Source organism: Rhinolophus sinicus, chromosome 16, assembly GCF_057876585.1.
Source record: "Rhinolophus sinicus isolate RSI-liver-muscle chromosome 16, RSI-T2T, whole genome shotgun sequence".
Classification (NCBI taxonomy): Eukaryota; Metazoa; Chordata; class Mammalia; order Chiroptera; family Rhinolophidae; genus Rhinolophus; species Rhinolophus sinicus.
The window spans coordinates 185,567,248-185,588,959 of NC_142516.1; the positions used below are offsets into that span (position 1 = coordinate 185,567,248).

At 37.0% G+C, this 21,712-nt stretch overlaps 1 protein-coding gene across 1 annotated transcript in view; it reads left to right on the top strand.

Moving 5' to 3' along the window:
* The window catches only part of DNAJC15 (DnaJ heat shock protein family (Hsp40) member C15), a 64,752-nt gene that overhangs the window by 19,014 nt on the left and 24,026 nt on the right, over positions 1 to 21,712 (top strand). Inside the window, exons 2-5 of the mRNA XM_019749795.3 lie at positions 1,390 to 1,441; positions 3,831 to 3,904; positions 12,051 to 12,127; positions 20,618 to 20,688. Of these exons, the coding sequence (XP_019605354.3) occupies positions 1,390 to 1,441; positions 3,831 to 3,904; positions 12,051 to 12,127; positions 20,618 to 20,688 (274 nt within the window). The remainder of the gene's footprint in view (positions 1 to 1,389; positions 1,442 to 3,830; positions 3,905 to 12,050; positions 12,128 to 20,617; positions 20,689 to 21,712) is intronic.

Consider the following 21,712-nt stretch of genomic DNA (forward strand, 5'->3'; position numbering starts at 1 on the left):
GTGTCCTTTGTGACCTGATGTTCCTCAGTGGAGAGTCTTCCCCGGGAAGAGTTGGGCCTTTGCCTTCCTTGGACTTCATTCCCATCAGAACTTGAAGACTGAAGGCTGACAGGGTTTGTTGGATTTAGCAATTCCTTCAGTCTCAGCCCTCCCTCTTACAACTTCTGCAACAACGTAAAATGAACCCATTGTGTTCCCTAGTGAGATTATTCCAGCTTTAAAAATATTTTTGCTGGATCTTACGCGTTTGCCTCTCACACTACGAATCAGACACAAACATTTCTGTGGTGTCTCTCTTTAATTCTGTATCTGCCAAATTCGATCTGGCTGTTAAGTGCCTGAAAACTGAAAATAGTGGTAGCTTAGGAAGATAGAATTCTATTCCTACCTCATGTAGATGGAAGCAGCCCAGGGGCTCTGGCAGCTGCGTGGTCATCCAGGATACAGCCTCCCTTCAGCCCATTCAGCCTTTTGCCCAAGGTGGCTGCTCCAGGCACAGCAGGAAGGAGAAATGGAAAAGGAGAAGGATGTGTCCCCAAGCCCCTGAAGGACTTCTCAGACGTCCTTGTGTCCTGTAAGGACACACCACGCTGCTTAGAGCCTGTAACCCGGCACTGAGTTAACGTGGGCGTATCTAACTCTAGGGGAAGCTTGTAAATACCCGTCTGGCTGAAAATGGCAATTCCTGATCCCAGAGTAGAAACGGGAGAATAGATATTGGGGGCTGGACCGGGCAGGGGACCATTGATCTCTTCTACATGAACCTTTTTCTCTTGTGACTTACATATTTTCCTGAAAGGGTTCAGAAGAAAAGCATGGAATAAGATGGAGTACATAGGAATTTAAAATAGGTTTTTATTAGAATGAGCGCATAGCTAGATTCTGAATTCTTGCCTCGTGTTTTAAATTTTTTACATTGTTCTAGAAAGGTAGAACTAAACTAGCTTTTAATTAATTGATCACTTTTAATAGTTTTTGACTTATTTGCTAACCATGCATCTAACATTTTACTAAATTTTTACACATAGCAAATGCCATTGAGTATTACAAGTGTGATGGAGGGGGAAACATGTGCCTTTTGTTTTTAGAGAAGATGAATATATTAAACCCACTATTAAGAATAGCCTGTAGGAAACATTTTAGCAGTAGGTGATATAAAAGCTCTTGGTTAAAATGAATTCAAATATGTGGAAATTAAATGAAAATATAGAATTATTTTAGTTCACTGAAAATTAGTGCACAGCAGATATAATCCCATAGATACTGCAGTTCTGTTCAAAGCAGAGCTTGAAGAAAATGTAGTATTTAACGTAATTACTCACATTATTAAAAATTATTTAAAACCTAGCATGTGACACGGTAAGTGATAATCATTTTTTTCCTCCTTAGGCAAGAAGTTTGATAGCGGTAGGACTGGGTGTTGCAGCTTTTGCATTTGCAGGTAAGAGAAATAAAGGATACAAATCATAAATGTTGCAGAAAACATATTTCCAAATCGCTCCTAGGGTGATTCAGAAGAAGACTCAGGACTCTGAGGTTTTCGGTTTTAAGACATAAGATTCCCATTCTTTCCACCATTTAGTCACTGAATATTTGTTAGTGTAGCAAAATCCAGATAAACTTTGTGATAAAGAAAAGTAATGATACAAAAGCTAGGAAAACTAGCCCTGATGGTGACAGTGGATCTTCCTGGTAATGTTTTAGTTTGAGCTATAATGTGGAGCAAATACAAATCTTTAATATGAAGCAATATACATGATACCAGTTTCCTTTATTCTCCCATGTTTATTTTTTCTTGCAGGTAGCATTACCCGTTTTCTGCACTGTTGGTTCTTTCTGATGAGCAAAGCTGATCCCTGTAGTGCATTTAGTACTTCGTTTTTAACATCCATGTAACATCTTTGATAAAACTGCCAAAATTATCTGATTAGAAAGAATCGTTGTAAAGATTTAAAGCAAAATGCTCTCTCTTCAATTTACATAGTCATCACCTTATAGTTGTAAATTGCGAACTAGTCCCTAGTTAATGTTAATAGGAGAGCGTTTCCTTATTGATAAAGATTTACATTTTTTTGTTTTAGTATTTGCATCTCTTAAGTTTCATGGCTGTGATCTTGTTAATTGGCTCTTCTTTTTAGATGAAGTCACATTCCATTGTGGTTATATGGAGTTAAGTGAGATCCAATGGAAAAATGAGCAAAACAAGATTTGTTTGGCATTGTATTTAGTTTCCTACAAGTCTTGTTTAAATACCTTAACAATAAGAACTTTAAAATCAAGATCAGTGGTTCAGATTCACTTGGTCTTTGTGCCATCAAGCTCTGTGCCTCATTGCCTAAATTACAGTTACGTAATGTAATGAGAAGAATATCAGGACTAAATGGGAATTCTGACAAACTGGCCCCATAACCATAAAACAATTTTATATTAGTTATAGCAGAATAGCCATAATTATTTCAAATTCAGATGTAAGATTTTTATTTGAAATTAGAGCAAGATGTACTTTTGCCAGCATCTTTCTAAAATGAGAATTGGTGTTTGTATTCTGTACATACCACACTGTTGCCAAATTCATATTACTAACTAGAATATACAATAACAGGCAGATCTCTTCCAGAGCCAAATGCGACTGAATACGGTAGTAGAATTTAGGGGAAAGTACAGTTAGACTTGTTGGAACAAGGTCTTTCGGCATATGGTTAAAGTAAACCTCCAGATGTCACTTCCTGATTGTGTATGGTTTTGAAGGAATTTTGAGGTAATTTAAAAGCTATATTTTATACTATTGTAGAATCAAATGGAAGCTGACATCTATCTGATAAGAGATTTGGATGAGTTTGGGTTTTAGCCTCACTTACCTTCACTTACTTAACGCTCTTGATGTCAAGAGGTTTTTATCTCCTGATTGGCTACTTGACATCCTCCCATTTCCAGCATCCTGTTTTCTGCTCTAACGTGTTTGCACAGGAATAACAGTGTACTTAGACAGGTAACTCCTTCTAGAAGATCTATGAAGTTGATCTTTCCCATTGGAAACCTGGATTTGCAAATAAGGTTACGGTTAGAAATTGAATTCCAGAGTGTCATAACTGGTTTTCTACCAAGACTTTTGGGAAAAGAGATACTATTATTAGTAGGCACACATTCTGGTTTGGGCGCAAAAGGTCAATTGGCCAGATAGTACTTATTCTTGTTCCTCTGCCCTCAAAGCGATTTAGGACCTGTTTTGCTATTGATTCTTAGTTGTCAGGGCTCGGGGGAAGTTTTATTATTAGGATGCCCAGGAAAGGAAAGCAGTAAAATAAAATAAATTTTTAGGAGAGTAGTCATCCTCAGTGAGACATTGATACTAAGTATCCTTGGTAAATATTTTCTAGGTAATTGCCTTTTTACTTTAGAGCTAACTCCATTAAAATCACTCCTATGGTATATAAATCATAAACAGTATTTCTTTTATATATGTTTCAAAGTGATTATCACTTTGGAAAGCAATACAAATAATCGTTTTAGATTCATTTATGTTAAAGGACTTCATCTACAGTCGTGGAAACGGTACTAGGATTTTTATGTGTGGGGGACCTATGACGTGTAACTGTAGATACTATATATAACTTTGAATTTGTTTAGCTTTATAATCGTGAACTAGAACTTAGTAGCTATGATGATAGTCAATAAATGAGAAATTTGAAAAACACGACTTTCTGGTAAATTTTGAAAAGTTATCAAAATAACATATAAAAAAGGTATCAGTAAATACTGTGGTAAGCACCTCGTGGGTATTGACTTTGATTGTAGGAAATATATTTGCTTCTCTTCCTGTTACTATTTAGGTCGCTTTGCATTTCACATCTGGAAACCTCTAGAACAAGTAATCACAGAAACTGCAAAGAAGATTGCAACTCCTGTAAGTTAAAGATGGCTTTTGTCAGAAAGCTCATCATGATTTTTGTTTATGGGCCATATTTGATAGTAATTCAGAAAATGGCTTGAATTTTCCAACATATGTAGAAGTTTTACTTCTTTTGTTATATCAAGGAGTGTGCCTCACTTATTGATTTAGTTTCTTTTAAGTTTCCTGGTCACGTTCTTTTTATATCTAACGTTCTGGCTTTTGACATCTAATCATTTCTTATCATTACATTCCTTTAGTAGTAGTACATCAACTTTGAGGTGATTTTAGTTTCCTTGTTTAATTGCTACTCACCTATTCACGGAGTGAGTGTCCCCGGTGCCAGGAGCTGGGTATGGCTGGTGAAACAGACGCGGTCTCGGCTCTGCGGCTTCCCCAAGAGTTTGTTTCATCTTGAAATTTGAAAGTAGGCCGTTTAGACCATGCCACCTGGCCGTCTCGAACATAAAGTCATAGGATTCCAACCTTGAGATCCTGGAGGGCTTACACATTTTCTCCCCCAGCGTTATAGCCCCTCTGCTGAGCTGAACATAAGTGAAGAATGAGTGATAGTCGGTGAGCTGTGGTTCACGGGAGACGATGAAGGCAGTGCAGCGGAAACTCCCTGAAGCAGGGCAGCAACAGCAGGGACCTCGGGGAACTCGCGGCAGATCTTGGGGCGATCAGCTTGGCTTGCTTGCAGCAGTTTGTCTACCCAAAGTGTTACAGGCGTATGAGGCTCATTGGCCGTAAACAGGGACCTCACTTTCAAAGGATAACATACTGACAAATAAGTCAACTCAGGTTCAAAAGAACTGCAGGTGCTTTTGCAGACCTCGTAGGTCTCTGATTAGACAGAGCATGTGTTTATTTTCTGATTTCCTGTTTATATTTTATTTGGCTAAAGAATCAATAGGTAATTAGCATTCATTCATTAAATATTCGTTAAACACCTACTACATACTAGGCATTGTTGTGGGGAGTGGGACATAGTTTTGAACCAGACCAAGACACTGCCCTGTAGGAGCTTACATTTTAGTGGAGACAGTAACAAATGAGCAAGTAAGATACATAACATGTAGAGGTGTTGGATGCTGTTAAGAAACTAAATGAGGGCAAGTGGTTCAAGAATAACGGCAGAGGGCATTCTATATTAGTAAGTCGGGAAGGCCTCTCTGACGAGACGAGAGAGCTGGTCCTGTGAACATCTCAAGCGAGAGTTTTCTAGGCAGTGAGGATACTGGAAATGAGCTTCGCAGCGCCAGTGATGCGAGTGGCGTGTGTGAGGAAATGCTGGTGGTTTGGGCCCAGATCGCTAGGGCCTCCGAGACTGCAATAAGAACTGCAGCTTTTCCTGTAAATATGATGGAAAGCCTTTGGAAAGTTGAGAGCGTGGGGCAATGTGGTTTTTATTTTCGGTTATTACTCTGCCTGCTGCATAGAGTATAGACTAGAATGAACCAGAGTAGAAGCTGTGAACCTGGTGACAGGGTATTAAGATAGTCCAGGTAATAGATGACGGTGGCTTGAAATAGAGTAATAGGAACGGAAATAGTGACATAGTTCTTTAAATGAACGTTATTTATGTCTTTCCATATGTTTATATGTAATAAAAGAGAGAATTGCAGAAATAATTTTTCTTGTGTTATGTGATCTTCAGTAGATATATTTATACCATAAATAGAGGCCCTCCCAGTTTTGTAGAACTATGTTCTTTAACATTGTGAAGGATGAGCGAGCAAGGAAATGAGCAAGTTTTCAGTGCTCCATGGAGGCTCACAAATATGATAGAGTAGTTCACGAGACTGTCCTGGGGACACCGAACCCGGCACCTGCCTTCCTTAAGGAGAGAGAAGTGATGCCCGCCCCCTTCCCCTTTCCTTGTGGGCTTCAAGTTAAGAAACATGGCTTTTGGTAAATTTGGCCGCCTTTACACAAAGTACTACTCTTGCAGTTTGCAGTGAAGCATCGTAGGATATCTTTATCAATTTTTTTCTTAAAACATTACTTGCTTCTTCTACACGTTAACATCAAGTTGTTTTTAAATCGCATCTTTCTTTTTCTCATATACTTTTTTTTTCCCCTTTTGCTAGAATACCGCCTAGAGTAATTTTTCATGCGGCACTTGTGTGTGGATGGCAACTGTTTTAAGTTCTTTGTCAAACGGTTTATTTCTTTGGCTGTCACTGGTAATTACCGTTTAGCTGCTGGCTCCTTGGGTCTGGTGGAGCCACGGTTGGAGGCGCGCAGACTCCGCGGCTCAGGCCGAGCCTCAGGCCTCGCTCGTGCCTTCCCGCATACTCATAGTCAGGTGTTGTGTGTTCTTACTCGTTTGTGTGAAGTCTGTTTGCATTTCCTTTTGTTGTGTGTACTTTTGGTTTTTAGGTTTTGGTGATTTTTATCTGTTTAGCTCTGGAAACTTTGGGGATTTTCTCTTTATTATTGATGTTCTGAAATTTCACAGGAGTTCTTAGTGAGTTATGGGAAATTGCCTGTCTTTTGTTTTGTAAGATTCTCTTATATTCTTTTCTTTAATTTGTTCTCTTCTATTGTCTCCTCTGTTCCTGGAACTCTTATTAGAGAGATGTTGGACCTCTGAGTCTGTCCTTTATGTCTCCTAACATTTTATCTCGTGGTCTCCATCTCCTTATCTTTTTGTTCTGCATTCCTCAGTATTTCCAGAGGTTGTGCTCCAGACCACCAGGTTGACCTTTGGCAGTGACCTTCTGTTATTCAGTCCCTCCACTACATTTTCTATGTCAGTTTTTTTAATATCCATGAATTTTTCTTGTTTCTTTTTCATAGCAACCTATCCTTTTAGGGATGTGCTGTTCTTTTGAATACCTCTAAATTAGACACTAATTCACAGTTTAAGTTCCCTTCTGCTTCCTGATTTATCGTATTCCTCCAACGCCAGTCATTAAGTGTTCTGTTCTTGGTTCTATTCTTTCCCCCCGTGATACTGGATTTGTTTAAATGTCTGATGACCTTTGGTTGTTGGTTGATGTTTATGAGGACTGAGTTGATTACTGTAAGTGGCCTTGCTCAGCAGTTTGGGAGGTTTGCTTCAACAATTTAATTGAAGGAGAAGATTGACAGTAGTCTGTGAACACATAGGTGGGTTGTGTCACTAGTCATGTCTTCCAAAGCAAGGAACCCAGCGGCAGGCGTGGGGCCTCCAGAATCCAGGAGCAGTTGCATACTACATGTATGTTTTACTCCTTGGCATAACTGTCCTTGTCACTGGCCTTTGGGTTCTGAAATGTGATCTGTTGGTACTCCCCTTTGTTTCTCTTGGGACGTACCACCCACAATAAGATGCATCACAGGCATGATTCTCTTTCTGAGCCTGAGGGCTGAAGTGGCAGGTGGCAGGCCCCTTATGCTCTGTGTTGATGAACTTAAAAATGGTTTATCTCTGCTGTTCTGGTTGAATTAGTTACCCTGATAATTATTTTTTGTATTTGTTGAGTCTGAATTTAGCGTTTTCTTCTTGATTTCTGAGAAGTGTTTCCTTCTTTCCTCTGCTGACTAGAGCTGCAAGGATTTTTCTGTATGTGCAATTTTATCTGTTCTCAATCTTTCAGGATTTCTTTAAACTTTCTGGTTTGCTACTTTTCCCATTTCTTGTTTTCTAAGCGTATTATGGACTTTTCTTGTTTAAACTAGCTCTTCTCTCATTTCAAGACCACTTTGGAAAGCAAAAGACCTTTATTATCCAGTCTGCCGTTTTGAACCAGTACCCTTTTGCTTGCTTTTTAAAGTATTAATGTATTTTATTGACTAAGCTAATGCCTAATTACCCATATTTTTTTCCCCCTGGGAAAAAACCCAAGTCATTCATCTTCTTTTGAGGCTTTTATTTTCTTATATGCGAATTTGTCCTTTTACTTGAATACAATTTTTAAACATTGAACTTCTATTGTTTATGGTTAAGTGAAATTCATGGAAATAACACTAATTAAAACCATCCTTCTGTGGCTCTATAAATCAAATAGATTATTGTACATAATAAAAGTTTATAGTTTATGGTAAATGTATTTCTTCTCTAAGACTGTGGAATGATATAATTCTTCTAGTTGTCTGGAGGGACTTTTGTGTTTCAAGCTATTGACTGACTGAGTAAATTAGCTAATGAAGACTTTTGTTTAACTCAGTTCATTTCATATACATATCTGTTGATAATATTTGGCACTACAACATTTAAGGCTAATTTTAGAAGGATAGTAATTTTGATTTCTGTTGTCTATATATATGTGTGTGTTTGTGTGTGTGTGTGTGTGTATATATTCTTTGAATAGAATAATCCAAAATAATGTGTAAGGTTCAGAGTGTATTTCAAACAGACAGCATAATAAAACTAGTGGAATCCCATTATTTCCGTTCTTTGAAATTCTATTAGAAAAATAAAACCATCTACTATGTCTATTTGATGATATAGTTGTTCCTTAGTCTAATAATCTCATTTTTATGGATCTAAACATTTCCTCACCAGTGTTGTCAAAAGTGGTTCTGCATTGCAAGTCTATATATCCTAATATAGTGCAATATTTGTATATTGTATATTGTTTGTAAGCTTAAAAGGGCCTTTTATATTTTAGGAGAGGCAAGGGATACTGGGTTACAATTTTGTGCTTGCTCATGACACAGATACTAATTTAAACAGAATAATGTATTAAAATACTGTGATAAAATTTATTCTACCTAAAATTATGTAATATGAAACCTAAATTTCATAAGTTTTGAGGGCCTGATTTTCTCTGAAGAAATGGGCTCAGTAACTTGAACAATTTTTTTGGTTTTCTCTTTGTCCGCTTTTCTGTATACAGCCCCTAAATATTAAGTTTCCGTCCTCAGAATGATCTAGTTCTTTTAGAAGGGTTGTGATTACTGTTTAACAGATTGACTGGCTCCTAAGTAGGCCAGTGCTTTAGGACGTGGCCTCATCTACAACCTGACTTTATGTAGCCTTTTCTGAGTCTCCTTTTCCACCTGCGCAAAATAAAAGTAAAGAAATTGCTCAGATACAACACTTGTTTTTAGGGGTCATAAGCTTTGTGACTATAATGGGAATGACACTTCATGAAACATCATCAATTTATGTTTATTATGCTGAAAATTTGAAATTTTGGAGCTCCCTAAAGGCAAATAAATTACGCATTGAAATATCAGGGAATTAGGTATGCATCTAGGAAGAATTTGAGTCTCCTGAGAGAAACCTTAAGACCAACTGCTCTTCCTGTGTTAAATTCCCTATTTTGTATACAGAGGGTGCCAAAAAAATTTATACACATTTTAAGAAAAGAAAACTTCATTAAAATTGTAATATTCAGTATATACCGATAACAAAAGATGAATACAAGTCACATTTGACTTCTGCAATTGCAAGAGGTGCTCAAAGTGGTTCCCATCAGCGTCTAGACACTTCTGATTATGGTGAACTACTGCTTGAGCAACATTGACCAAAGTGTCCACTTGTATACATTTTTTGGCACCCCCAGTGTGTGTGTGTGTGTGTGTGTGTGTGTGTCTATATATATATATATATATATATATATCCCTATTCCTTCATATATTTCCCTATAGGTGTGTGTATGTGAGCATCTATATATGTATACATATTTATTTATATATATAAAATTTGTCCAGATCAAACGGTATACTTAAACCATTTGATCCCCTTCTCTCACACTTGGAGGAATGGATTTTTTTGTTTTTCTCATTAGCTTGTAAACTGCTTGAAACGTGGAAGAATATATCCTATTCCTCACAGTATTGGTACATGGATAGATTAGCAGTTTCTCTGTGATGAAGGACAGAACCTGACCTGTCTCATTTGAAAAGTTCCTGGCACCTAGTAGGTGCTGAAATGTTCATTGAATGAATTAATTGCCAGAAAATTATTGCCAAGTGGAAATTTACAATAAGCTGTTCGAAGAGAACAACTTATATAAATGACCTGATCTGGCTGCCTGGGCCTCATTTTTTTAAACTGATAATTTCCTTGGTTTCCTTTATTTAGAACTTAAAAAAAAAAAAAAAAAAAAATTGTGTAAGTAACCTGTGTTCATTGTTGAAAATTTAGCAAGTAAAGATAAACATAAATAATCCCAGCATCCAAAAACAACCTTTTTGTATATGTACTTTCAGATTTTGTTTTATGTATGCATACACTTATTTATTTTCTCTTACACAAACACGAGTTCACGTTTTAGAAACATGTATGCATTCAATCATATGTGCATTGTTTTCCTTCTACAAGTTGAGTTCATGGATCCTGTTTCTCTGTTAAGAGCTCCCGAAAAGAGTTGCCTTTACTTGCAGTCTCGCATCCCTTTCCTCCTGTTTTCTCCTAAACTCACTCATCAGACTCTCCTTCCTGCTCCTGTCAGTCTTTGACTCTTAGCTAAATGCATCAGCCAATTCTCAGGTCGCGTCTTACTTGACCTATCAGAAGTGTCGGGAAGTGTTTTTCACTTCCTCATTTTCGGCATCTGCTTTTCCTCCTGCCTCCCTGCTGGGCCCTCTCAGGTTCCTTTACTGATTCTCCTCCATCTCTGTGCCACTAAGCGTGGCATCGCTAGGATTCAGTCTTTGGACTTGTCTGCACTCGCCCCATCAGTGATGGCATTCAGGCTCCTGCTTTTAAATCCTGTCAGTATACTCGCGACTCCCTGTCTCCAGGTCGGACTTCTCCTCCACCTAGATATTTACAAGACATTTCAAACTTGCATCATCAAAACCAATCTCTTGATATCTGTTACCCGCAGCAAACAAACAATTGCTCCTTCTCAGAGTCGCTAGGCAGCAGTTTGGCCGTGTAAACCAGAAAACTTGAAGTCATTTGCAGTGTAAGTTCTCTGGTCGGCAGACTAAGAGAAAGATTAGCAAACTGTTTGTTAGGGAGCGCTCTTAGGCTCAGCAGCTCTATAAGGGCGGAGAAGGACAAAGGACCAAAGAACAGAGGGGCAATTTAGGCTGCAGTGCAGTCTTAACAAAGGCCTCAGCCTACCTCACGGGGAGCTTGGGCGCTCAGATGACTCAATGTCCATGTCCCAAGTAGGGGCAAGGAGCCAGAAGACTACATCACATCACCCGGGCAGTGAGTACAGGTAAGAAGTCCAAGGACTGAGCCTAGATAACTAGAATGGTTCTACCCCTGTCAGGCAGTTTTAAGAGCCTGCCCTGGGAAGGTGGCATGAGCTTAATTGTTTTCAGACAAGGCAATTCCCAAATTGTTTGACAGCTGAGTACTAACTGCCAGCAGCACCCCAGCGTCTGAGGGGTAAGTCCTTTATTTCTGAAGGGGGAGCTGCACAGTGTATAACAATATTCACTGCATCCCTTTAACTCCTCTCCTTTTCTCATGTCCACATTTAGTCCACCAAGCAAATGTTAGTCCTGCTTGCAAAATACATCCAGAATCTGACTACTTTTCACGACCTCCTTTACCACGTTGGTCCATACCAGCATGCCAAGCCTAGCTTACTGTTAGGCCCTCCCACGTGGCAATTAGAGTAATCCTTTCAAAACAGTCAAATCACGTTACCCTAGTGCTCTGGCTTCTCCTAGCACTGAGAATAAAGTCCCACATTGTTCCCATTGTTGACAAGGCCCTCCACAGCCCACAGGCCCCAGTTACCTCTGTGATGCTACCACTCTCCTTGCTCCCCAGCCACGCTGACCTTTCAGTCCAGTTTCCGCGTCTCCCTTGGCCTGCCTATCTGCTATCCTGACATCCTCCCCACTTTGTCAGTTCCTCCTCTGCTTTCTCTGTCAGTCAGTCTAGTAGGTGGAAAATATGCCTGTCATATCACCAAGAAATGAATGACTTGGTCAAGAGTATCCAAGGAGAAAATTACTGCAGGACTTAGAAAAAGTTTCAAGGCTTTTGCTTCTACCGATCTCTTATTCTTTCAGTTATATTTCAGTGTAGAAAAATGATGGTATTTAAAAGTGAAGAAAAAGTTAACGTTTTTTAAGTGTTCATCTTGGTAATGGTGTTTTGTGAAAGGATCATCATTTTATGCCCCCGCCCCCCATCATTTCAAGCTGACTTCTAGTAAAATGCATTACTCTTACAGCAGCTATGTGATGGAATTGAGGTTATGCCACCGCATACATGGAACTAATTATTTCTTGGTCTTTCTTTCCTGCGCAGAGCCTTTCATCCTACTATAAAGGAGGATTTGAACAGAAAATGAGTAGGCGAGAAGCTAGTCTTATTTTGGGTGTAAGGTAGGTGTGCTGCATAAGTATTGTTTTGTTCTGTGGCCCGGCTTGTCCTGAAAATGTTATCGTAAAGTTAGCCTTGTATTCGAAGTTATGAATAGGAGGCAGAGCTTTTACATTTTAAAACCCCAAATCTAAGAATATCTCACTCCCCCTAAAAAAATCAGGCAGAGTCGTGATGCGTCTTTACTCCTTACCAAAGAGCTGTTACATTTCAGTACTGAAGTTTCAAAGCAGTTCTAACATCCCTTATTGCGACCCTGGATTCTCTCTGCATTCAGTTTTACAATTTGATATGTATCATTTTCAGTTATAATATGGGATCTGTTTCACCATTCTTTTCTAGTTCTACAGTTTGACATATAGCATATTTTATTGTTCTTGTTTCACTTTAGTATCCATTTATTGTCTAACTTTGGACAGCATAGGAGAAAGTTAATAATATTGTATGATTGCTGTGTGATACCATTTAACACTTAAAGTTAAGAATACTTTCCCTACCATAGATTTACCCGTAGCGATATTCCTTTGTTTACCTTATGTTCCCGTAGAGCCCATTCAAATTTTTGTGGGAGTTGGTTATAATTTACAACAAATCTGGTGATTTAATCTACAGGTAAGTGGAATAAATCATGAAGTCCTATATTGACATAATTTTTTTAATCTCTGAAATAGACTAGCATATTTTTAAAGCCAAAACATTGTATTATTTCTTATGATTTAGCAAGAACTACAAAAAGGGGTGGAGAGAGGAGAAGACTGCTCAATTTTAGCTTGGTGCTTTATTTAAATATAAAAAGAGATGAGATCTTTCCTTATCTGAGAATAGAAAAAGGGAAATGGTTTTAAGTAGGGGAACCAAATTAGGAAGTTACCTAGATTGCTAATATTATTCAGAATAGCATTGTCATTTTCTTGAACTTCTATTGCCCACCTCCTCCATAACATCTCATTCATAATTTTGAAATGTGAAATGAACCACATCATGAAACCAAACACAAGGTTTTGGAGAATATCATTTAATATCATCCGAGGCACTCCCATTGTTAGGGCAGATAATTAGAGTTGACTGAAGGTACATTAAGGTACATGGTTATAAAGTTGTATCCCATTGAATTAGAAGCTGTACACAATTTCACAAGGAAAATTCAGTGGTTAAGAGCACAGACTCTGATAACCAGTGAATCGGGGTATAGATACCAGTTTTACCACCCAGTAGCTGCATGACCTCAGTTTTGCCATTTGTAAACTAGAGGTAGTATTTCTACTGCGTAGCGTTGTGACAATGAACACAGGTGAAATTCTGAACGCAGACTCGGCACTTAGTAAGTCCGCATAGACGCCAGCTGAGCAAACCAGCTCCCTGTCCTGCTCCTGCCGCCCAGGCACCACATCGCCTCATGTGGGCATTTTCAACTTTCCTGCACTTCAGTTTCTTCATTTTTGAACTGGAATGAATGCTATCTGGTCGTGTTGGAATAACAGAAGATGATACAATGATACCATTTTGTAAGAGAGCCTCCCAGGTACCAGGCGCTGAGTAAATGTTGGCTCCTCTTTCTTCCCTTCTCCATCATGGATGCAGAAGCTGACCCTCTGGCCTTCACACATCAAACAGAAGGCAGAACTTCCTGTTTCCCTCTTGCCCTTTCTCCCAGCCAGGCAAGTGTTGGTTGTGAGAAGATGCTTCAAGGTGTGACCACATTGCTGTGGTTCCCTTTTCTGTGGTGGGTGAACCTCGGACTATGTATATGTAATAAGTGGTCCAGGCAAAATCGACCCGCCTCTGTTGATAGTGTATTAAAAAAATGCTCTGTGTCCCACTCGATGATTCTACACATTGTTACATATTATGTAAAGCCGAAAATATTTTACTGCCCAGGAAAACTCATTATTCCTGGTATTTTCTGAAACGATGCACATGTGTGACGTACAAACTTTGTGAAAGTGTCTGTGGCATTCTAAACTAAATCTTATTCAAAAGACCAACAGTAGAAAAGATGAAACCAGAGCTGTTCCATTTGCCGCAGGATCAGGACCACCACTCAGTTCCATGCATCCCGCTCCCCGCTCCCCCACTCCCAGCCAGATGCTCAGGGGACACAGTTTGAAATTGCTCATCTAGGCAACAGGATATTTAAAGTTAGTTTCAGTTTCTTTCCTGGTGAAGTTGTCTACACTGGAGATATATCAGAGCTACACTTAATTTTTATAATATGTTTAAGAACTACGATTCTCCCATCTTGTTTTAGCTTTACGAGAACAGACAAACATATTCAAATGTAGTGAGGTACTAGAGACTTAAAGCAAATGGAATAAACCCTTCAGGAAAAGGAGAATACATTCTTCATTCCCAAAGCTCACCACTAGGAGTCTGATAATTATTATCGTAAAGGCAGAAAATTGTGAATGGCCATGCTTGTGCCTGTGAACTTTCCTTACATTTCTGACTTCAGTCTAGCTCTGTGGTTGGCAGACTTTTGTAGTAATGCTTATGGAGTATTATGTACTGTTTTTTATGGGCAGTGGAAGTGATTTTTAAACTTTGTCTTATGTGCTAACTTAAAGCTTAATATCCATAATAACATGCAACTTAACATATACACACCCCACAAAAGACACGTACAGTAGAAATTTGGATTTTACTGAACTTATATCTTCATTATCTAGTGGTCCGCATTTGATTAGTTTTATTTAAAAAGGTTTTTAAAGCTCCCCCTTTTTAATTTTTCTATAGTATGATAATCCTTCATAATAGTATTTTCTAACACAGAGCTTTTATTCTTTTGACAGCCAATTACATTTGGAGGGCGGTATAAAATGCATTAAGCACCTATCGCATGTTGAATACTACATAGTATTTTAAGGTACAAATCATAGCTTCTGTCCTTAAGTAGTTAAGGAGACATGTGAAATATATACACAAAACTAGAAGGTGTAACTAATAAAGGAAAGAAGTGTTACAGAGCACCAAAAATAGGGAATGATAAATGTAGATTAGCTACAGGAAACTAAATCATATTGGAATTTTTCTTAGTAATGTGTTTTTCACTCTTTTTTTTTTTTATTAAATTTATTGGGGTGACAATTGTTAGTAAAATTACATAGATTTCAGGTGTACAATTCTGTATTACATCATCTATAAATCCCATTGTGTGTTCATCACCCAGAGTCAGTTCTCCTTCCATCACCATATATTTGATCCCCCTTACCCTCATCTCCCACCCCTCACCCCCACCCCCCTTACCCTCTGGCAACCACCATATAGACAATTAATATTGTTCATGGCCCTGGTACAATTGTTAATGATTTCTTTCTCAAAATTCAGTAGTCTTTGTAATCAAACAATATCTGTTTGTCTCTGTGGAAGTTATCTACAAACCAAAAAGTAAGTTGGAATGGTTCACCAAAAGCTTTCTGTAAGCAGCCAAAAGGAATACCCTTGAGCCTTTATACTAAAATATTTATTAAGGCGTCTAACATCATGATTTGGTATGTGTTTATATTGCGAAACAATTACCACAAAAAGTTTAGTTAACATTGTTCACCTCACAAAGTTATAGATTTTTTTCTTTGTGATGAGAGCTTTTAAAATTTACTCTCTTAACAACTTTCAAATATAAAGACAGTATTGTTAATAATAGTTACCATGCTGTACGTTACACCCCCAGGACTTTTTTATCTTACAACTCTAAGTTGTAACTTTTGACCACTTTCATCCATTTTGCTGCCTCCCCCTCACCTCTGGCACCCACCAATCTATTCTCTGTTTGTATGAGTTCGGCTTTTCAGACTCCACATATAAATAAGATCATACAGTATTTGTCTTTGACTGATTTCACTTAATATAATGCCCTCAAGTTTCATCCATGTTGTCACAAATGGCAAGACAGCCCTTTTTACCACTGAATAACACTCCATTTACGTATACCAGGGGTGCCAAACAAATATATGCACATTTTAAGAAAGGAAAAAAAAACCTATATTAAAATTGTAATACTCAGTATGTACTGATAACAAAAGATGAATACAAGTCATGTGTATACATGTTTTTGGCACCCCTGGTATATATATGTGTGTTCCACGTTTGCTTTATCCAGTCATCTGTCAGTGGACATATAGGTTATTTCCATGTCTTGGCTATTGTGAATAATGCTAGAATGAACATGGGGGCACAGATATCTTTTTGAGATAATGATTTCATTTCCTTTGTATATATACCTAGAAGTGGAGTTGCTGGATCACATGGTAGTTGTTATTTTTAGTTTTTTGAGGAACCTATACTTTTTCCATGATGGCTGCACCAATTTACACTCCCACCAGCATTGCACAAAGGTTTGCTTTTCTCCACATCTTCCCAACACTTTTTGTATCTTGTCTTTTTGATGACAGTCATTGTAACCTGTGAGGTGATGTCTTATGGTGGTTTTGATTTGCGTTTCCGTGGTGATCAGTGATGCTGAGCATTTGCATGTACCTGTTGACCATCTATATGTCATCTTTGGAAAAAATGTCTGTCCAGGCCCTCTGCCCATTTTTTAAATTGGTTAGTTTTTCTGATATTAAGTTGTGTAAGTTCTTTATATATTTTGGATAGTCACCCCCTATTGGATGTATTGTTGGCAAATACCTTCTCCCATTCAGTAGGTTGCCTTTTCATTTTGTTGATGGTTTCTTTCACTGTATCGATGGTTTCTTTCACTATGATGTATTCCCATTTGTTTATTTTTGCTTTTGTTCTTTCCTAAGGAGACTGATCCAAAAAAATATTCCTAAGACTGTTGTCGAAGAGCTTACTGCCTATGTTTTCTTCCAGGAATTTTATGGTTTTGGTGCTTGTGTTCAAGTCTTTAATCCATTTTAAATTTATTTTTGTAAATGGTATAAGATAGGGGTCCAGTTTCATTCTTTTGCATGTAGCTACACAGTTTTTCCAACAATTGATTGAAGAGACTGTCTTTCCCCATTATATATTCTTGCCTCCTTTGTCATAGATTAATTGACCATATATGCGTGGGTTTATTTCTAGTCTCTTCTACTCTTGTTTCATTGATCTCTGTTTGTTTTCATGCCAGCACCATACTGTTTTGATACTATCGCTTTGTAGTATAGTTTGAAATCAGGGAGCATATTACCTCCAGCTTTGTTCTTTCTCAAGATTGCTTTGGTTATTTGGGGTCTTTTATGGTTCCATACAATTTTAGGATTCTTTTTTTCTAGCTTGTGAAAATGCCATTGATATTTTGATGGATATTGCATTAAATCTGTAGATTGCTTTGGGTAGTGTGGACATTTTAACAATATTAGTTCTTCTAATCTATGAGCCCAGTATATTTTTTCATTTATTTGTGTTTTCTTCAATTTCCTTCATCAGTGTCTTAAAGTTTTCAGAGTACAGGTCTCTAACCTTCATAATTCAATTTATTCCTATGTATTTTATTATTTTTGATGCAATTGTAAATGGGATTTTTTTCTTAATTTCTCTTTCTGATTGTTATTCGTGTATAGGAACATAACTGACTTCTGTATATTACCCTGTGACTTTACTGAATTCATTCATTAGTTCTCACAGGTTTGTGGTGTCATCTTTAAGGTGTTTGTTTGTTTGTTTGTTTGTATGTGGCATCTGCAAATAGGGACAGTTTTATTTCTTATTTTTCCATTTAGATGTCTTTTATTTCTTTTTCTCACTTAATTGGTATGTCTAGGACGTCCAATACTATGTTGAATAAAAGTAACAAGATTGGGGAATTTTGTCTTGTTCCATGATCTTAGAGAAAAAGCTTTCAGCTTTTCACTACTGAGGATGATGTTAGCTTGGATTTATCATGTACGGCCTTTATTGTGATGAGGTACATTCCTGCTAAGCCCACTTTGTTTTTATAAATGTGTGTTGAATTTTGTCAAGTACTCTTTCTGCATCAATGGAGATGATCATAGGACTTTTATCCTACATTTTGTTAAACTGATCTATCACACTGAATGATTTGTGGATGTTGAACTATTGCATCCTTAGAATAAATCCCAGTTCATCATGGTGTATGATCCTTTTAATGTGTTGTTGAATACTGTTTCCTAATATTTTGCTGAGGATTTTTTCATCTTATGTTTATCAGGAATATTGGCCTATAATTTTCTTTTCTTGTCGTATCTATCCTTCTCTGGTTTTGGTATCAGGATAATGCTGGCCATGTAAAATGAGTTTCACAGTGATCTCTTCTATTAAGGAGGATTGATACTAATTAATTATTTTTAAATGCTTGGTAGAATTCAATGAAGCCGTCTTGTCCTGGGCTTTTTTTCTTTGTTGGGAGGTTCTTGATTCAATCACATTGCTAGTCATTTGTTGAGAATTCTTTTTTTCTTCATGATTCAAGCATGGTAGGTTGTGTTTCTAGCAATCTTTTTAGGTGTCCAATTTGTTGGTGTATAATTGTTCATAGTAGTCTTTTATGATCCTTTATATTTCTGTGGTATCAGTTAATGTCTCCGCATTTATTTCTAATTTTATTTATTTAAGTCCTCTTTTCTTGGTGAGTGTAGCTAATGGTTTGTCGCTTTTGGTTATCTTTTCAAAAAACTAGTTCTTAATTTCACTCATCCTTACTATTGTCTCTTTAATTTCTATTTCATTTATTATCACTCTGATCTTTGTTATTTCCTTTCTTCTACTAACTTTAGATTTAGTTTGTTCTTTTCTAGTTCCCTGAGGTGCAAAGTTGGGTTATTTTTGTGAGCTTTTTCTTTTTGTAGGTATTTATTGCTATAAATTTTCTTCTTATAACTGCTTTGGCTGTTCTGCTATGTTGTACATCCATTTTCATTGGTCTCAAGATATTTTTTGATTTGTCTTTTGATTTCTTTAACTCAAGACTTGTTTATTTTGTTCATAGAAGACTGTATGATATGCTTATTCAGCAATGGATAGTGTATTTTAACATGCTTGATAGTTTGTTATTTAACTCCAGGAGATTAGAAGTTGCAAGGAACACCTTGAGACTGGGGCACTGGCAGAATCAAGGATTGACAACTCAGTCAGGGAGGAAGTGTTCAAATCAGGTGGAAGAACTTAAGTCAATAGCATTTTATGACCATTTCATAGAAGCACAAGCAAACCTCTGCAGAACTTAACAGTTTCTTTGTACTTAATTGATACTCATGATAATGCTTTTGAGTCATTCAAGAAATGTTAAATTAGGTTATTTATACTCCATTTTAAAAGTCGGAGCTAAATAATACATTTTCATAAGCACCCTTCATATTCATAATAACTACCATTCTCTGACACTAACTGAATTCTCGGTCATCCTAATCTGTATATTATCTAATTTATCCTTAAAATAATCCTGGAAATAGTTTGATTATATCCATTATACATATGAGAAAATTATAACTCAAAGAGTTTAAGTAAGCAAGACAATAGCTAATGAGTGGTGTGTAGCTAATGAGTGGTGGAATCAGGATTTTGAATCTGTATCTGAATATCTCTAAAAGTACCTGCTTTTATCCACTACAGTGTGAATCATCCATACAAATGAAATCATTTTGAGTTTCACAACAACTACCCTATACCTTGTCGGGTACTGTTGTTCCCATTTGCGGCCTGGAGAAGTTAAGTGCCTTAGATAAAATAGCTATTAAGTGACAGCACTAGGCTTTTGTTTCTGTTGGTGTTATTTTTTTTTTTTTTCCTTGCTAAGAAAATATACTAATGGTAAACATTTCCAATACTGGATAAATATGGTTTTGCTGAAATAATTTTAGGCTTATTCAACTTTCTTCTTTAATTTTTGTTTAGAGCATAGGTTATAACGGCCAAGTTTTCCCCATAGGGTTCTCACAAAGTTAAATAAATTATGAGCTATGAAATGTTTTGAGATGCTCTGTTGAAACACAGTAATAATAAAGTTAACGATTATGGAACATTTGTTCTCGCCAGGCACTGTCTCAGCACTCTGTTGGCATTAACTAATTTACTCCGTACCATTGCTCTACAAGGCATATTTTTTTTCCCCAGCTGTGGTTTACAATGAGGAAAGTGAAGTAGGGAGAGGTTAAAAAAATTCACCATTATTACCCCATTCTATGTAGGAATGGGATTGAAATCTAGCCGTCCAGTAGCTCTCGAGTCCAAAGACCTGTCTGTTATACTATATATACTGCCTTTCCGCAAAGTAATTTGAAGCATAAGTTTTCAGACTTATAGTATAGTCAGTCTATAGACTATGACTCCCTTACCTTCCATACTGTGTTTTATTTTTCAAATTGAAAATAAGGGCTGGTATCACAAAGGACTGAAGAAAAACACATGCAGCATTGAATCAATTATTTATTTTGATGGTTACTGGAATTAAGTGACAGGCTGTAATTTCATGTTTATCCACAAGATGGTGAAATTTTCATTAGTTTTTAATTTCTTGGAACCCATATGAACCATTAATTTATAATCTGCATTTGACACCATTTATTGTAAGCACTTTTAATTTCTTTTTACAGTCTATCTGCTGGCAAGGCCAAGATTAGAACGGCTCACAGGAGAATCATGATTTTGAATCACCCAGATAAAGGTAGGTAAAATTTTTAATTTTCCTAATATATGGATCAGAATCTGCTCTGAATTCCTTTCACTTTACTTAAACTCATTATAAATGATTTACAGTTGAAATGGAAATTTATATGCCACATGTATTGTGATTTTTCTTAAATGAGGTTTTAGATTGGAATTCAGTGACCCACGGAAGTGGTGGATTTATATTTTCAGCTTTCAAGAACTTAGTTATGATTTTTATATATGAGTACCTCACCCCTGTTTAAAGCTCCTAGCATTGTGAATGAGAAAGAGAAAACATGAGTTGTGGACTGTCTGATTACATAAACTGATTTGAGCATCATGAATTATATTTGTTTAACCTTAAATATAAAAGCACAAGATTTAGAGGGTATCTTCTAAATCTCTGAATGTAATATGTCATAGATGATTCTGAATGTCTTAATTTTATTGTGGAAGGCTCTGAGGCTGAGCCATTTATTTTTAACTGGCCAGGTTTTTAATGTAAATTTATCTTACAGAAAGACAATTATTATAACTTTAACTACACTACAGCTGCTTGAGAGAGAAAGCCCATATGTTCATTACTGTTTCTGCTCTAAAATAACAGATGGTAGAAAGTTGCACTGTATTTGAGAAGTCAAGGTTGGGGGGTAGTGGGGAGGAGAGTGAAGAGTTCCTTGGATTCTTATTTATAGACTTTCGGTTTTATAATTGTTTTGAAAATTTAAAAACAAATTTTGGATTCCTACCCATCTCAATTGACACCAAAATAAGGCATTTTTCCCTTCGCTTTCTCTCTTAATTACTTACTATAAAAATTCTTTTACCAAACATTATCTTGTTTTGGTTTTTGTACTTGCTGTTCTTTAGTGAGAATAAACAAGGGAATAAACTTTGAAATGAGATTTTGCTTAAAATTTCTAAACAGCTTCAACATTTAGTGAAAGATCCACTCAACTAATTTACTTTGCATTGTGGGCTTTCAGAGTAATTGCCTCACAAAGAAATGTGCTTAAGTGCCTCTGTGAAGCCTTCTGCCT